The 19,054-nt window shown below is 36.4% G+C and overlaps 1 protein-coding gene across 30 annotated transcripts in view; it reads left to right on the top strand.

Moving 5' to 3' along the window:
* SYNRG (synergin gamma) overlaps positions 1-19,054 on the top strand; it is an 84,470-nt gene that overhangs the window by 14,204 nt on the left and 51,212 nt on the right. For all 30 annotated transcript variants that reach the window (XR_011423310.1, XM_070227600.1, XM_070227598.1 and 27 more), the window contains exons 4-6: positions 17,138-17,268; positions 17,936-18,041; positions 18,769-18,880. Coding sequence is in view for 29 of the 30 variants with exons in the window: in XM_070227600.1 (XP_070083701.1) it covers positions 17,138-17,268; positions 17,936-18,041; positions 18,769-18,880 (349 nt within the window). In the remaining variant the exon portion in view is untranslated. The remainder of the gene's footprint in view (positions 1-17,137; positions 17,269-17,935; positions 18,042-18,768; positions 18,881-19,054) is intronic.

Raw genomic sequence — 19,054 nt, 5'->3', positions numbered from 1 at the left:
GTCTTAGTATTTTTGAACACTAATGATGTTGAACATCTTTTCATGTGCTTGTTTGTCATCGTTACATTCTCTTCAGAGAAATGTCTTTTTGTGTCCTTTGTCCATTTTCTAATTGGAGTTTTTGGTATTATACTGTTGAATTTTGAGAATTTTTTATATATTTTACATACTAGTCCTTTGTTGGATATGTGGTTTGCAAATACCTTCTCTCAGTCTGTAGCTTGTTTTCTTAGTCCTTTCAGGCTGCTGTAACAAAATACCAAAGATAGGGTAGTTTATAAACAACAAACGTTTATTTTGCACAGTTCTCTTCGTTAGAGCACTAATCAAATTCATGAGGGCTCCACCCTCATGACTCATCTCCTCCCAAAGGCCCTACCTACTAATACCATCACCTTTAGGGGTTAGGATTTAAATGTATGAATTTTGAGGAGACATAAACATTCAGACCATAGCACTTCTCTTTTATCTTTTTAACAGGGTCCTTCTCAGAAAAAATTTTTATTTTTTATAAAATCCAATTTATCAATTTTTTCTTTGATGGAATATGCGTTGGTATAAGTCTGAGAGTTCTTTGCCTCACTCTAGCTCCTGAAGACTTTTCTCTTATATTTTTTCTAAAAATTTTATAGTTTTACCTTTTTACACTTAAGTTCGTGATCCATTTTGAGTTCATTTTTGTATAACGTGTAAGACTTTGGTTGAGGTTTATGTTGTTACCTATGGGTGTCAAGTTGCTCCAGCAGCATTTGTTGAAAAGGCTATCCTTCCTCCATTGAAGTGCTTTTGTATGTTTTTTGAAAATCAGGCATGTTTGCGTGGGTATTTTTCTGGGTTCTCTGATCTGTTTCATTGATTTGTGTGTCTACAGTCTTGATTATGGTAGCTATATTAGACTGATTCCTCCCATGTTATTCTTTTTTTCTCTAATTCTTTTATCATGGTAAAATACACATAGCGTAGAGTTTACTGTCAACCATTTTTAAGTGCGTAGTTCAGTGGTATTAAATACGTTCACATTGTTGTGCAGCCGTCACCACCATCTTTCCTCATAACTCTTTTCATCTTGTAAATCTGAAACTCTATACCCAGTGTACAGTATCTTCCCATTCTCCCTTCCCCCTAGCATCCACCGTTATACTTTCTGATTTTGACTATTCTAAGTACCTCACACAATTGGATCATACAGTATTTGTCTTTTTGTGACTGGTTTATTTCACTTAGCATAATGTGCTCAAGGCTTATCCATGTTGTAGCATATTGCAGAATTTCCTTCCTTTTTAAGACTAATATTCCATTGTATGTACATACCACATTTTGCTTACCTATTCATCAGTCAGTGGACACTTGGGTTGCTTCCGTGTTTTAGCTATTGTGAATAATGGTGCTATGAACATGAGTGTACAGATCTCTCTTTGAAACTGCTTTTAGTTCTTTTGGGTATATGTCCAGAAGTGGAATTGCAACGTCATATGGTAAATCTATTTTTAATTTTTTTGAGGAACCTCCATACTGTTTTCCACAGCAGGTGTACCATTTTACATTCCCACCAACAGTGCACAAGAGTTCCAGTTTCTCTACATCCTAGCCAACACTTGTTGTTTTCTGCTTTTTTTTGGTAGTAGCCTTCCTGATGGCTGTGAGATGGTATCTCAGTGTAGTTTCCAATTGCCATTTCCTTAATGACCAGTAATGTTGAGTATCTTTTCATGTGCTTGTTAGCCATTCATATATCTTCTTTGGAGAAATGTCTATTCAAGTCCATTGCTCCTTTTATTTTTTTTTTTTACTTATTTTATTGAGGTCATAATAGTTTTGTGAAATTTCCGTTGTACATTATTTGTCAGTCAACATATCTATGTGCGCTTTTACCTTTTATGTCCACCCCCTCACCCCTTCCCCTCTGGTAACCACTACTCTGTTCTCTGTCCATGTTTTTGTTTATTTTCCACATGTGAGTGAAACCACGTGGTGTTTGTCTTTCTGTCTGGCCTATTTTGCTTAACATAATACCCTCAAGCTCCATCCATGTTATTGCAAATGGGACGATTTTGTCCCTTTTTTACGGCTGAGTAGTATTCCATTGTACATATATATACCATGTCTTCTTTATCCATCCATCAGTTGTTGGGTACATGAGGTGCTTCCACTTCTTGGCTATTGTGAATAATGCTGCAGTGAACAGGGATGCGTAAATCATTTGAATTGTTTATTTCAAGTTCTTTGGATAAATACCTGGTAGTGGGATACCTGGGTTGTATGGAATTTCTATTTTTAATATTTTGAGAAATCTCCATACTGTTTTCCATAGTGGCCACACCAGTTTGCGTTCCCACCAGCAGTGTATGAGAGTTCCCTCTTCTCCACATCTTCTCCAATGTATGTTGTTTTTTTCTCTTGGTAATTATAGCCATTCTAACAGAAGTAAGGTGATATTGCATTTGCATTTTGATTTGCATTTCCCTAATGATTAGTGATGTTGAACATTTTTTCGTGTGCCTGTTGGCCATCTGTATATCTTCTTTGGAAAAATGTCTGTTCGTAGCCTCTGCCCATTTTTTGATCAGGTTGATTTTTTGTTGTTGTTGTGGAGTTGTATGAGTTCTTTATCTATTTTGGAGCTTAATCCCTTGTCAGATATATGATTTGCAAATATTTTTTCCAAGTTGATGAGTTGTCTTTTTGTTTTGTTCCTGGTTTCCTTTGCCTTGCAGAAGCTCTTTAGTCTGATGTAGTCCCATTTGTTTATTTTTTCTTTTGTTTCTCTTGCCCAAGTAGACATGATATTCGAAAAGATCCTTCCAAGACCAATGTCAGAGAGTGTACTGCCTATATTTTCTTCTATGAGTTTTATGGTTTGGGGTCTTACCTTCAAGCCTTTAATCCATTTTGAGTTAATTCTTGTGTATGGTGAAAGATAATGGTCTACTTTCATTCTTTTGCATGTGGCTGCCCAGTTTTCCCAATCCTATTTATTGAAGAAATTTTCCTTTCTCCATTGTATGTTCTTAGCTCTGTTGTTGAAGATTAGCTGTCCATAGGTGTGTGGTTTTATTTCTGGGCTTTCAGTTCTGTTCTATTGATCTTAGTGTCTTTTTGTGCCAGTACATGCTATTTTGATTACTATAGCTTTGTGGTAGATTTTGAAGTCAGGGATTGTGATGCCTCCAGCTTTGTTCTTTTTTCTCAGGGTTGCTTTAGCTATTCAGGGTCTTTTGTTGCCCAGTATGAATTTTAGGATTCTTTGTTCTACTTCTGTGCAGAATGTCCTTGGGATTCTGATTAGGATTGCATTGAATCTGTAGATTGCTTTAGGTAGTATGAACATTTTAACTGTTTATTCTTCCAATCCATGTACATGTAATATCATTCTTTTTCTTTATGTCATCATCGATTTCTTTCAATAATGTCTTATAGTTTTCATTGTATAGGTCTTTCACTTCCTTGGTTAAATTTATTCCTAGATATTTTATTCTTTTTGTTGCAATTATAAATGAGATTGTATTCTTGAGTTCTTTCTGTTGGTTTGTTATTAGAGTATAGAAATGCAATTGATTTTTGTAAGTTGATATTGTACCCTGCAACTTTGCTCTAGTTGTTGATTATTTCTAATAGTTTTCTGATGGATTCTTTAGGATTTTCTATATATAAAATCATGTCATCTGCAAACAGCGAGAGTTTCACTTCTTTCTTGCCAATTTGGATTCCTTTTATTTCTTTTTCTTGCCTAATTGCTCTGGCCACAACCTCCAGTATTATGTTGAATAAGAGTGGCAAGAGTGGCACCTTTGTCTTGTTCCTGTTCTCAAAGGGATGGCTTTCAGTTTTTTCCTGTTGAGAATGATGTTGGCTGTGGGTTTGTTGTATGTGGCCTTTATTATGCTGAGGTGCTTTCCTTCTATACCCATTTTATTCAGAGTTTTTATCATAAATGGATGTTAGATCTTGTCAGATGCTTTCTTTGCATCTATTGAGATGATCATGTGTTTTTTATTACTCATTTTATGATTGATTTGAGGATGTTGAACCATCCCTGCGTCCCTGGTATAAATCCCACTTGATCATGCTCTATGATCCTTTTAATGTATTGCTGTATTCGGTTTGCCAGTATTTTGTTGAGGATTTTTGCATCTATGTTCATCAGTAATTTTGGCTTGTAAATTTTCCTTCTTTGTGTTGTCCTTGTCTGGCTTTGGGATCAGGGTGATGTTGGCCTCATAGAATGTGTTAGGAAGTCTTCCATCTTCTTCAATTTTGGGGGGATGGTTTGAGAAGGATAGGTATTAAATCTTCTTTGAATGTTTGGTAGAATTCTCCAGAGAAGCTATCTGGTCCTGGACTTTTATTTCTTGGGAGGTTTTTGATTACTGTTTCAATCTCTTTACTTGTGATTGGTCTATTCGTATTCTCTATTTCTTCTTGATTCAGTTTTGGGAGGTTGTATGAGTCTAAGAATTTATCCATTTCTTCTAGATTGTCCAACTTGTTGGCATGTAGTTTTTCAAAGTATTCTCTTATAATTCTTTGTATTTCTGTGGTATCCATTGTAATTTCTCCTCTTTCATTGTTTGAGCCTTCCCTCTTTTTTTCTTAGTGAATCTGGCTAAGGGTTTGTCAATTTTGTTTTTCTTGTCAAAAGAACCAGCTCTTAGTTCGTTGATCCTTTCTATTGTTTTTTGTTTTTAATTTTATTTATTCTCTAATTTTTATTATTTCCCTCCTTCTGCTGAGTTTGGGATTTATTTGTTCTTTTTATAGTTCTATTAGGTGTAGTTTAAGATTACTTATTTAGGATTTTTCTTGTTTGTTAAGATGAGCCTGTATTGCTATGAATTTCCCTCTTAGGAGCACTTTTGCTGCATTCCAGATGAGTTGGTGTGGTGTGTTTTCATTTTGATTTGTCTCCAGATATTTTTTGACTTCTTCTTTAATTTCTTCATTGATCCGTTGGTTGTTAGTAACGTGTTGTTTAGTCTCCATGTATTTGTCACTTTCCCTGCTTTTTTTTCTTATAGATGATTTCTAGTTTCATAGCATTATCGTCAGAAAAGATGTTTGATATGATTTCAGTCTTCTTAAATTTATTGAGGCTTGCCTTGTTTCCCAACAAGTGGTCGATCTTTGAGAATGTTCCATGTGCACCTGAGAAGAATATGTATTTTGCTTTTTTTGGATGGAGTGTTCTATATATATGTATTAAGTCCATCTGGTCTAGTTTTCTGTTTAATTCCAAATTTCCTCATTGACTTTCTGACTGGATGATCTAGCCATTGATGTAAGTGGGGTGTTGAGGTCCCCTACTATTATTGTGTTGCTGTTAATTTCTCCTTTTAGGTCCATTAATAGTTGCTTTATGTACTTTGGTGCTCCTGTGTTAGGTGCATATGTTTAAAAGCGTTATGTCCTCTTGGTGGAGTGTTCCTATTATTATTATATCCTGCCCCTCTTTGTCTCTCATTGCCTTTTTTATCTTGAGGTCTACTTTGTCTGATATAAGTATGGCAACACCTGCTTTCTTTTATTTGCCATTAACTTGGAATATCTTCTTCCATCCCTTCACTCTCAGCCTATGTTTGTCTTTAGAGCTGAGATGTGTGTCCTGAAAGCAGCATATTGTTGGTCTTGTTTTTTAGTTCATCCAGCCACTCTGTGTCTTTTAATTGGAGAATTCAGTCCATTTACATTTAAAGTGAAATTGAATGCATTTACATTTAAAGTGATTACTGATGTATGAGGACTCAATACTGCTGTTTTATCACTTGTTTTATGGTTATTCTGTACTGCCCTTGTTTCTCATCCTGTGTATTTCCAACTGCCAATTCAGTTTGAACGTTCTCTATGATGGTTTTCTCAGTTTTATCTTTATTTATCATTTGTGTCTTTGTTTTCATTTTTTGTTTAGTGATTACTGTGAGGTTTGTATAAAAGATCTCATAGATGAGATAGTCTGTTTTCTGATAGCCTCTTATTTCCTTAATCTAAGCAGGTTCCATCCCTTTCCTCTTCCCTATCTAAGTTATTGTTGTCACAACTTACTCCATTTTGTGTTGTGAGTTTGTGATTAAGATGAAGTGATTATAGTTATTTTTTATGCTCTCCTTCCCTTTATTTTTAATGTTTTAATTGTTTGCTAACCTGTTCTGATAGCTGCAATTTTCTGATTTTGTCTATCTGTTTATTTCCTTGCTCAAGACTTTGTAAACACTTTTCTTTTTTTCAAACATGAGGGCCTTCTTGATCGTTTCTTGTTGGGGTGTCTTGTGACGATGAACTCCCTCAGCTTTTGTTTATCTGAAAAAGTTTTTATTTCTCCATAATATCAGGATACTGTCACTGGATAGAGTATTCTTGGCTGAAAGTTTTTGTCTTTCAGAATTTTGAATATATCATCCCACTCTCTCCTAGCTTGTAAGTTTTCTGCTGAGAAATCCACTGAAAGCCTAATAGGGCTTCTTTTGTAGGTTATATTCTTCTGCCTTGCTGCCCTTAATTTTTTTTCTTTGTCATTGACTTTTTCCAGTTTTACTAAAATATGCCTTGAAGAAGGTCTTTTTACATTGATGTAATTAGGTGTTATATTAGCTTCATTTACATGTAATTCTAGTTCCTTCCCCAGATTTGGGAAGTTCTCAGCTATTATTTCTTTGAACAAGCTCTCTGCTCCTTTCCTCCACTCTTCTCCCTTTGGAATACCTATAATCCTGATGTTGCATTTCCTAATTGAGTCAGATGTTTCTCGGAGAATTTCTTCATTTCTTTTTAGTTAGTTCTCTCTCCTTCTCCATCTGAAGTATTTCTATATTTCTGTCCTCTAAATTACTTATTCTGTCCTCCATAATATCAGCTCTGTTATTTAAAGATTCCAGATTTTTCTTTATCTCATCCATTGTGTTTTTCATCTCCAACATTTCTGATTTTTTTCTGATAGTTTCAGTCTCTTTTGTGAAGAAGTCCCTCTGTTCATTAATTTTATTCCTGAGTTCATTGAACCATCTTTCTGAATTTTCTTGTAACTCATTGAGTTTCTTCATGACAACTATTTTGAATTCTCTGTCATTTAGATTGTAAATTTCTGTGACTTCAGGATTGATGTCTGGGTACTTGTCATTTTCCTTCTGATCTGGATTGTTAATATACCTCTTCATGCTATTTGATGGGATTGACTTGTGCCATTGCATAGTGGTAGTATCTTATCACAGATTCCACCTGCCACCACTGGGGAGGTGGGCAGGAGCTGTGTATTCTGAGCCCACCATGATCCCTGGCAGCTATGCCTGTCCTTTGGAAGCTGTGCCAACTGGGGCCCATCTGCATTTGCCCACTGGCCACCATTGCTTTATACACGTATGTGCAGGTGCTTTGTTAGGAGTCCCTTGCTCTGGTCTTCTGGCCAAGCTGGTGTGTCAGAGAGGGGTGAGGGGTGCTTTCTTTCACTTGCATGATCCCGCATGCTCCCGGTCTGCACTTGCTGTCTGCTTGGCTTGGTGAAGATACCCCTGCAATTGCTTAGCCTCCTTGGTGTGGAACCTTCCCATGGGCTAGGAGGCAACTCTGAGAGCAAAGGCATTCCTGCAGGGGGCTGCCCTTTCCCCCCCTCTTCTTAGAGTTGCACATTGGCCAATACACGGTTCCATACCCTAGATTGCTGCAGTTCAGCAAGGGAGAGGAGATCCCCTTACCTCCTTCCACTGCCTCCCGGGGGGTCCAGCACCTCCACCTTCAGACGTACGGCTGTGTGGATCTCTCAGACATCTACTGGGTTGTTTAAATGTCCTTTTCATTGTATCTTAGGGGGAGAGACTAAGGGAAGAGCTCATTTTGCCATGATACTGATGTCACTCCACCTCTGCTCATTTTTGCATCAGGTTTGTTGTTGTTGTTGAGTTTTAGGAGCTCTCTCTATATTTTGGATGTTAATCCCTTATCAGATATATGATTTGCAAATATTTTCTCCCATATTGTGGGTTGCCTTTTTTCTCTGTGGATAGTGTCTCTTGATGTACAATTTTTAAAAAATTTTCATGAAGTCCAGCTTGTCTCTTTTTTCTTTTGTTGCCTGTGCATTTGGTGTCATATCCAAGAATTCATTGCCAAGTCCAGTGTCGTGAAGTTTCTGTCCTTCTGTTTTCTTCTAAGAGTTTTATCATTTTAGGGCTTACATTTAGGTCCTTGATCCATTTTTCATTAATTTTTGTATGTGGTGTTGGGTAAGGGTCCAACTTCATTTGTTTGCATGTAGAGATCCAGTTTTCCCAGCACCATTTCTTGAAGACTGTCCTTTCCCCCATTAAATGATGTTGGCACCCTTGTCAAAAATCGTTTACCATATATGTGAGGGTTTATTTCTGGGCTTTCTATTCCATTGGTCTATGTGTCTGTCTTAATGCCAGAACCACACTATTTTGATTATTGTAGCTTTCTAGTAGGTTTTGAAATCAGGAAATTGAGTCCTGCAGTCTGGTTCTTCTTTTTCAAGATTGTTTTGACTATTTGGGGTCCCTTGAGATTCTGTATGATTTTAGGATGAGTTTTTCTGTTTCTGCAAAATACATCATTGGAATTTGGATAGAGATTGCATTGCATCTGTAGATCACTTTGGGAAATGTTGACATTTTAACAATATTAAATTTTCCAATCCATGAAGGTGGATTGTATTTCCATTTATTTATGTCTTATTTAATTTCTTTCAGCAATGTTTTGTGGTTTTCGTTGTACCGTTTTAACTCCTTGATTTAATTAATTCCTAAGTGTTTTATTCTTTTTGGTGCTATCGTAAATGGAATTGTTTTTGTAATTTCTTTTTCAGATTGTTCATTGTTAGTGTATACAAATACACCTAATTTTGTGTGTTGACATTGTATCCTGCTACCTTGCAGAATTCATTTGTTTGTTCTAACAGCTTTTTTGTGGAGTCTTTATGATTTCCTACATGTAAGATTATATCATCTGCAAACAGATAATTTTACTTCTTCCTTTCCAGTTTGGATGCTTTCTGTTCTTTTTTCTTTTTTTCCTAATTGCTCTGGCTAGAACTTCCACTACTGTGTTGAATAGAAGTGGTGAAAGTGGCCATCCTTATTTAGTTCCTGATCTTAGAGGGAAAGTTTTCAGTCTTTCTCCATTGAGTATGATGTTTACTGTGGGTTTTTCATATATGACCTTTATTGTGTAGAGCTAATGTTTTTCTGTTCCTAGTTTGTTGAGTGTTTTTGGTTATGAAAGGGTGTAGTTTTTTTCAAATGCTTTTTCTGCATAAATTGAGATGATCATGTGGTTTTTGTCCCTTCATTCTGTTAATGTGGTGTATTACAGTGATCAGTTTTCGTTGATTGAATCATCCCTGCATTCCAGAGGTAAATCTCAGTCAGTCATGGGGTATAATCTTTTTAATATGCTGCTGAATTCTGTTTGCTGGTATTTTGTTGAGGATTTTTGTACCAATATTCATAAGAAATATTGGTTTGTAGTGTTCCTTTCTGGCTTTGGTATCAGGGTTACGCTGGCCTTATAGAATGAGTTAGGAAATTTTCCTCCTCTTCAATTTTTGGAAAAGTTTGAGAAGAATTGGTATTAGTTCTTTTTTAAATGTTTAATCAAATTCACCAGCAAAGCCATCATATCCAGGGCTTTTCATTTTTGGAGATTTTGGTTACTGGTTCAGTCTTGATAGCTATATAAGACTGATTCCTCCCATGTTATTCTTCTTTTCAAAATTATCTTAAGTATTCTAGTTTCTCTGCCTTTTCATATAGATTTTAGAATGACGTTGTCTGTATCCACAAAAACTCTTGCTGGAGTTTTGATAGGGATTATGTTAAACCTTTATATCAATTTGGGGGAAATTGACATTTTTAATATGTAGATTCTTCTGATATGTGAGCATGGTATGTCTCTCCATTTGTTTAGGTCTTTAATTTCTTTATTTAGCGTTGTATAATTTTCAGTATACAAGTCCTGTAAATGTTTTGTTAGATTTACATCTAAGCGTTTCATTCTTTTGAGTAATTGTAAATAGCATTCTGGGTTTTTTTTTGTGAGGAAGATTGTCCCTGAGCTAACATCTGTGCCAATCTTCCTCTATTTTGTATGTCCTTGTTCTTCTTTTAAAGATTTTATTTTTCCTTTTTCTCCCAAATCCCCCCAGTACATAGTTGTGTATTTTTAGTTATGGGTCCTTCTAGTGGTGGCATGTGGGTTGCCGCCTCAGCATGGCTTGATGAATGGTGCCATGTCCACGCCCAGGATTTGAACCAGCGAAACCCTGGGCCGCTGAAGCAGAGCACATGAACTTGGGCACGGGGCCGGCCCCTCTTGTTCTTCTTTTAAATAATTATAGCTATTCATGGTCCTTTCCCGTTCAGTATAAATTTTAAGATCAGCTTATCAAATTCCATATAAAACCTGTTGGGATTTTGATTGAAATTGACATTTTTACTCTTTTATAAATCTTACTGTCATATTATACCTCTCCACTTAGGAAAGCCTTCATATCTTGAACTTGGGGGGAGCTTCTTTATTTTTAGTGTTTTTAGTAGTTTATTGGATGTATCTCAGATTTCTGAATTATTTCTTTTGCTGTGTCATTCACTCAGTGTATAACTGAGGATTAGTATCTCTTAACCTTTTGGTTTATCTAGATTTCAAAAGAATGTATAAACTTAGACTGTATGAATATATAAACTTACTTTTCCGGAGTAGGAGAAACACAAAATACCATTTAACAAGTTTGAATCTTCTTGACGAGCAGAACTTTATAAGTAGGAAGGCAATGCATGTAATAATACCTTTACTTCTTTCATTATTCATTATTTTTGTGGAATATCTTATTTTCTCTTTTAGCCTATATGATCTGAGTGTTTTCTTTTGTGTTCCTTGGGTAAAATAAGTCAAAATTTAAAAAGAAATAATAATGTCTCACCGCAAAAAAGAAATAGTAGTAAGGTAACATGATGGAGGTGTTAGCTAATGCTATGGTGTAATCATTTTGTCATATATACATGTATCAAATCAACATGTTGCACACCTTAAATTCACACGATATTATACTTCAGTTATATCTCAATAAAGCTAGAAAAAATAGAGAATTGATTAAATAAATTATAGATGGGGAAAAAAAAAGAAATATAATCCTAGAAATGTGGTAATGATTTTCAGCAGCAAGAGAACCACACTGTAATTAAAAATAAGTATACCTGGCTACCCCCACCCAAGACTTAGAATAGAGAATGTTAGTAAGTAAGCAATATTACTTGTAACTCCAGTTGTAAAGTGCTAGAAACCGTTCGTAAGCCTTCCTAGCTGCTGCTATTCATTGAGCAGGTCTGTCTCTGAGCATATGAATAGACACACAAAAACACATTGAAAATTTTTTTTGAATCTGAATTTTGTGATGGTTGTTGGTAATTGGAGAGGCAGCATAGCATAACGGTGGAGAACATGGATTTTGGAACCAGAAGCTGCCTGGTTCTAATCTTGGCTCTGTGACTTACTAGCAATGAGTAAGGTACTTAACTATTTTCTGCTTCAATTTCCTCATCTGCAAAATGAGAATAATAGTAGCAATTACTTGCATAGGTTTGTTATAAGGATTAAATTAATTAATATATGTAAAGCATTTAGAAAAGTCCCTGGAACATATTAGGGGCTTCCTAAGTGTGTGTTATTATCAAGGTATTCTTGTTGGTCATTGTCAGAAATATCTCTGATTCTGATGCTCTTACATATATTGAGAATAATATATGAAAATACCTAATACTATAGCTGTCATATGGCAGGAACACAATAAAATGATACCTATATTGTAACTATTAATTGTTTATTTTTCTTATCTAGTTGGCTTAATTCTGTATTTGCTTGAGGAGTCTTACTTGGTTCCAGAAAAAAAATGGGATCATCATTGTTTTTGAGAGTATCTATTTTGTCATCAATATTATTTCTAACAATTATAATAACTACTGTTTATTTACTCATATGTGCCAGACATTGTTCTAGATGCTATATACATATTGTATTATTTCTAGACCTTAAAACAATTCTTCACTGTTTCAGTGAGGCTCAGTTTTTTTGAAGATTCAGAACGAGGAAGTATTTTTGGTAGTTTCTAAAAGGAATACTTTTATTTGAGGGAAACATGATTTCTCTACCAAACATTGTTGAATTAAAATTAAGAGTTTAGGGGCTGGCCCCGTGGCCAAGTGGTTAAGTTCGTGCACTCTGCTTTGGCAGCCCAGGGTTTTGCCAGTTTCAATCCTCGGCGCGGACGTGCAACCGCTCATCAATCCATACTGAGGCAGCATCCCACATGCCACAACTAGAAGGACCCGCAACTAAAAATACACAACTATGTACCAGGGGGCTTTGGGAGAAAAAGAAAAAATAAAATCTTTAAAAAAAATTAAGAGTTTAGTCTTGTTGAAAAACTTTATTAAAGGGGCTGGCCTGGTGATGTGGTGGTTAAGTTTGTGTGCTCCACTTCCGCAGCCTGGGGTTAGTGAGTTCAGATCCCAGGTGTGGACCTACACACCATTCATCAAGCCGTGCTGTGGTGGTGTCCCACATACAAAATGGAGGAATATTGGCACAGATGTTAGCTCAGGGTCAATCTTCCTCACCAAAAAAAAAACCTTTATTAAAAATGAATTGATGGAAATCTGAATATGTTAAATCCAATAGTTTTAATACAAGCTTCACCTTAAAGTAATTTATGTTAATCAATTTCATGTAAGTTGAGGAGTTAAGCTTTATTACAAACAGATACTTCATCTACTATAACTGGAAGTAGCCATCCTGTAATAGTGGACTGGGCAATTTGGACAACTAAAGTAGCTGATGAAGTTTTTTTTTGAAGTCTGTGTGATATAATATGTTCAAGAGCCAAAGTATAAGATCTTTTCTCCAAGGAACTTTTTCCCTTTCTGCACTTAAATATCTTAATATAGCTGTGCCAGAAAAGAGAGAAAGAGAAGTCATAGAAAGATACACATGCAGACTCAGACAAAGGGTGAGGCTGTACATTTTTTTTTTTTTTAGAGGTAAGAGTAGAAGAAAAGTAATCTCATTTTCTTTTGTATCTCTTTTGTATTTGAGAAGACTATTTAATCAATTATAGGGGATATTCCCCCACAAACATATGTACTTAAAAGCATCAAAGAGTTTACAAGGTGCTGAAGATTGCTGGGCCAAGATCTGGGAGAAAATAAGAACCCAGAGAAGAAAGCCAAGTCACTCAGAGCTGCTTTTTTCCTGAGAGGATTTGCCAATATTAGAGGAGTAGGTGTGAAACGGTCACTTTGGGGATGGAGGAAAGGGTATAGAATTCAAAGCTAGCTGCTTTCCAGGGGTTTCCATTTTGAGCTGAACCTCCAAAGGTCTATACCCTCAGAGTGGCAATACAGTGGAAGTAAACCTGTTCTCACATGGACTTGAGGCTGATTTCTCATCATTTGATGGTACAGGGAAACGTAAGTCTTGCATTTGGATTAAAGTGTTCCAAATTTGAAGTGTCCCTAGGCACCTGGCAAAAGTTTTGTTAGGCATCTAACAAAATCCTCTTTGGAGAATATACCATCCCTTTAGCATCAAAATATTCCTGCAAATAACTTTTCAAACGCAGTGTTCAGTGCACAAAAACAGCATGAATGAGACACATAGAGAACAGAAACAAAAACCTCAAAAACGCAAGTTATGGAAATTAGCAGACAAGACTATGGAGCAACTATATTTTCTATGATCTAAGAAAGACAAGTTGAAGTGGAAAATTTTGGCAGGGAACTTGAAATTATAAAAAGTGACAGCAGATCTGAGGAAAAGATAGAAATTTCGGAATTGAAAAATATGTTAAACAAAAGAAGAACTCTGTGGATGAGTTTAAGAGCAGATTAGAAATGGCTTAAGAAAGAATTAGTGAGCTGAAGATAGGTCAGGAGAAACTATGTAGAGTATAGTATGACAAGGTGAAAAGATAGAAAATATATGAGAGATTTTGAAGATACAATGAGAAGGTCTAACATTTATTTAGTTGGAATCCTTGAAGGAAAGGAGGAAGAGAGTAAATCAGAAGAGATAATGGCTGAGAAGTTTCCAGAACTATTGGAAGACATTGTTCTACAGATTCGGGAAGCCTAATAAATCTACACACGGTTATATTAGTTATCTATTGCTGCATAACAAATTACCCTAAAACTTAGAGGGTTCAAACAGCAATAAACAGCTCACCACTCCTGTGAGTCAGGACTGGACGTAGCTTCAGCTAGGTGGCTCTGGCTTGGAATCTCTCATGAGGTGTCAGTCAAGATGACGGCCCAGCTGCATCTGAAGGCTTTGCTGGGGTTCGAAGAACTGCTTCCAACGTGTCCCACCCACGTGGCTGGCAATTCAGTGCTGGCTGTTGGCAGGAGGCCTCAGTTCCTAGATGGTCCTCTAGTTCCACGTGGACCTCTCCCGAGCAGGTGACTCAGGACAGGAAGGTGGAGGCTGCAGTGTCTTTTATGACCTAGCCACGCTTGATCATTTCCCTCAATGTTGGGACTATGACAGAAGAGTGTGAATAACAGGCAGTGAGAATAAGTATCCATCCAAACACATAGAGAAACTGCAGAAACCAAAGACAAAGAGAAAAAAGCTCAGAAGCAGCCAGAGGAAAAAAGTGGAAGCCAGAAGACATTGGAATGATGTTTTCAATGTACTAACTCAAAATAACTGCCAATCTCCAAGAGTGAAGGTAAAATAAAGCCATTTTTCAGGCAAAAACTGAATGACTTTCAATAAATGAAATTATAAATGAAGTAAAAGCAGAAGCACCTTAGGCAAAGGGAAAATGATCCCAGATGGAAAGTCAGATTCAGAAAAAAACGAAGAACAAAGAAAGATACATGTGTGGGTGAATCTAAATGAACGTTGTCTTCATAAAACAATGTCTTTATGGCTTTTGTAAATATTCAGAGAATTAAAATACAAGTAATAATCATATATAACTTTGGGAAGGGGAGTTCAAGTTCTAATGCCTTGCATTCTGTGAAAGAAAGATATTAACATCAGACTTTGATAAGTTAAGAATACATGTCCTAATTTCAAGGGTAACCTTAATAGGTTATATAAAAATTTTACAAACAAGTAGAAACGAAAAAACAGTTAATCCAAAAAAAAGACAAGAAGGAAAGAAAAACATAGAAAAAGTGGAACACTTTTCACAAAAGCACAAAATAAGATAGGTTTAAACGCAAATATATCAATAATTATACTAAATGCTAATGATTTAAAAGATCCATTTGAAAGGCAAAAATCTGGATGTTTGATGCTTAGAAGGGACACATTTAAAACATAAGGTTACAGGAAAGTTTAAAGGAATGAAAAAAGTTGTAAATACTAAAAACAACCCAAAAAAGCTGATGTAGCTAAAGGAAAATCAGACAAAATATACTTTAAGGCAAAAAGCCTTAAAAGCCTAGAGGTAAAGAGGTTGTTTCATTATGATAAGCGGTTAAATTCATCAGTAAGGCATAACACTTCCAAATTTGTATGCACTTAATACCCTGGCCTCAAAATGTATAAGATAGAAACTGACAGAACAACAAGGAGAAATAGACAAGTCCACAATAAGTAAAGATAAAGGTTTGAACAACTTTCTTAACAAGCTTAATTAATGAGTAATAGGACACTGTTCCCAGCAATCGCAAAATACGCTTTCTTTTTAAGCAAATATGAAGTATTTTTTTAAATTGACCATACACTGGGCCATAGCATATCTCAAGAAACTTCCAAGGATTGAAATCTTATATAGTAGGAATCCTCATAAGACTGGCCTGTTTTGGGGATCCATTTGAGATTTATAGTCAAGAATTTAAAGTGCATCCCTAAGATTTTTTTCTCCAGCAAGTTTCAGTGGTTTGGGTGTAAGGATAAAGAGAAGGTGGTTAGTTGACTTTAACTAGGGATGAGGTTTCCTAGGAGACCAAAGTGAGGAATCCAGAGGTAAGGGATTAAGGATGTTTACAAGGTCATTTAATATTGAACTCTGGAATCTAAGCAGAGCAAGAAGAGGAATAAGGACACGATGAGGTGATGGATTGTGGGAAAAGTGATAAGATTAATGGATGGGAGGTTTTAATGAGATAAGAGAATTGCTAAAGTACGTGAACTAGAAGAATAGGAGGTGGTGGTCAAGTGTTGGGATGCCTAAAATCAAGATTTGGGAGATGATGCATTTATTGGGACTGATGATCAAGGTTATGACCGTGGAATGGGAAGCTCGAATGATGTGTTGGACGTGATTGTGGTGAGGAGGTCAAAGACCTGAAAGACCACAGTGGCAGATGAATCGTCCATGTGATTATTGGTATCGCCAAGAGCAGTTTAGGAGTGAAATGGAAGATAGCACGGTTCTGAAACCTTCGGTTGAAGAGTCAGCAAGTTGAGGGTCAATAGATGACATAAACAGTGTGGGAGAGTGAATGAGGACGTCTCAAGGCAAGAAATTGCAGTGCATTTTGGTTTTTGAAGGAAGAAACAGGAGAAAGGGTTTAGAAGAAAGAAGCAAGGAGGAATATTCCCCCATCTATAGGAAATGTGGAAGAGAAGCAGCAGTCTCCAAATGAGAGGGCTTCTGGGGACAGCCAGGTTTCAGTTAGGGGACAGAAGGGGAACCTCTCAGGGAGGAGGTTGAAGAGTAGAAGAATTTTCACTCAGTAAAAATTAGCCATTATCGTCATCAGTGTCATCATCATCAATATTAGATTTTGTGGTTAGCTATTGTATAATACTATTTTTACTTCTGGACACTTCAGTAAAGTTTATACTGTTGTATTGATATATCATTTATTATTGATTAAATATATTTTCTGTGAAATTTTGGATATCAGCCTGTGATAATGAGCATCAAAATATTATATCCTTCCACACACACACAGCCTCAGACCATTAGCAGTGGTCTCCTCTAAGATGGTGACGGAAATGGAAGGGGCAAAATATTAAGAGGAGCGTTCCAATTTTAGCCTGTGTTCTTTGAATCTTTTATTAAAATGCATTTATAGAGCTCGTTAGTAAAAAAATATTAAGAAAGAGTTTATGGAAGTTACGATTTTGCTTTGTAATAATTGAAAGGAGAAGTTCTGTTTTTTAAGCCTTTGTCTGTTTCTTATAGGCAGGAATACCAATGGGACCAATGCCAGCAGCGGGAATGCCTTACCTGGGACAAGCGCCATTCCTGGGAATGCGTCCTCCAGGCCCACAGTACCCTCCAGACATGCAGAAGCAGTTTGCCGAAGAGCAGCAGTAAGAAAACTCAGGATTCAAGGATAAAGATCCATGATAGCAGTTATTTAAAAAATTGTCAAATGTTCTCTAGTGCGATTTGGGGCTAAAGAGTCACGTTGCCTTTAAAACTCTTTACAGTACTTTTACTATAAGTTTAAAGCCAGAAGGGACCTTAGACATCCTCTAATTTTACATCTTAGGGAAAGTGAATCCAGAGAAATGAAGCGGCTTATCAGTCCAAGTTATGCAGTTACTAGCAAAGCCTGGGCCCACATGCAGGCCTCCTGATTTCCAGAACATTGCTCTTCCTCCCGTGTGACAGTGCCTCCCTAAGTGGAAGTTTCTTTTTTATATTCAGAGCAAAGAGTATTCTTATTTTGTCTACCTCCCTGTCTGTTTCTTGAGATTACTTTTGAATGCAGAAGGTTGTCTCCTCCCTTTGCAAATTGGACAAGAAATAGATTCATGTCTATAATTTGGGTAATCATTTTTAGACTCATTTCATATATTTTGAAATTAATGTAGTGGGGAGATTAGATTGTCATAAGAAAATTAGATATAATTAGCAGTGAAGTTTTTCGCTCTAGAAATGCAAGATGATGTTGCTGAAACTTAGTAGAAATGTGAATATAACACAGTTGATAGTTGTTGAAGCTGGTTCTTTACTAGGTTGTTTTTCCTTCAGGAAACGATTTGAACAGCAGCAAAAGCTCTTAGAAGAAGAAAGAAAAAGACGCCAGTTTGAAGAGCAGAAGCAAAAGCTCAGACTTCTGAGTAGTGTGAAACCCAAGGTAACATTCCACCACCCTCCACCACGGCGCACACGCCCTGCCCTGCATGTGCCTCTTCTCACTCCGTCAGTGGGTTTTTTGACTTAGACACCAGCCCAAGCTGAGGCTGTGGTTGATTCATTTTGGTTTATCTAAATCCAAAATGAAGGATTTTTCTTTTTCTGTAAAGACACTCTGTTGTTGAGGAGAATGGGGTATCAGCCATTATCTTCTCAACTCTTTTTTTACTACCATTGGAATGTTTGTAATTTTTTCTTGGGAAGCATTAATACAGGATGCTTAATATCTAATAGCTTTATCCTAAACTATTTATAAATGGGCCTCTTAATATTTTTATATTCTATACAGTGTCATGCCTTTGTTTTATGTACTTACCAATGTTTTTCTGACTTGGAGAATTCACTATCAGAAGTATGTGATAAAAATACAGTCATGTGCCACATAACCACATTTTGGTCAACAATGGGCCACATATACGACAGTGGTCCCATAAAGATTAGTACCATATAGCCTAGGTGTGTAGCAGGCTATACCATCTAGGTCACCCTATGATGTTTGCACAATGACGAAATCTCGCGACGCGTTTCTCAGAATGTATCCCCATCATTGAGCGACGCATGGCTCTACTGGAAATAGACTAATATCTGCACTTTTCTTTTAATTTGGGAGGATTTAGGATGAAACGAGAGATAAGTGAAGAAATATACATACATTTATTGTCTCTTAGACAGGAGAGAAGAGTAGAGATGATGCTTTGGAAGCCATAAAAGGAAACTTAGATGGGTTTTCCAGAGATGCTAAGATGCACCCTACTCCGGCATCGCACCCTAAGAAACCAGGTAGTTTTAATTTTAAAACTTTCTTTTACTGAAAGGTGTTTTATAGTCCATGGGTGTGACAACCGTTTGGACATTATGTGTGTGTGAAGAGTCACTGTTAAACTCTTAAACTCTTCATGTGAAGATTTGGATGTTTTAAATTTTGGAATGGGTTAAGAGCTCTGGTCTAGATAA

Source organism: Equus caballus, chromosome 11, assembly GCF_041296265.1.
Source record: "Equus caballus isolate H_3958 breed thoroughbred chromosome 11, TB-T2T, whole genome shotgun sequence".
Classification (NCBI taxonomy): domain Eukaryota; kingdom Metazoa; phylum Chordata; class Mammalia; order Perissodactyla; family Equidae; genus Equus; species Equus caballus.
This window is presented reverse-complemented; position numbering and strand designations above follow the sequence as displayed.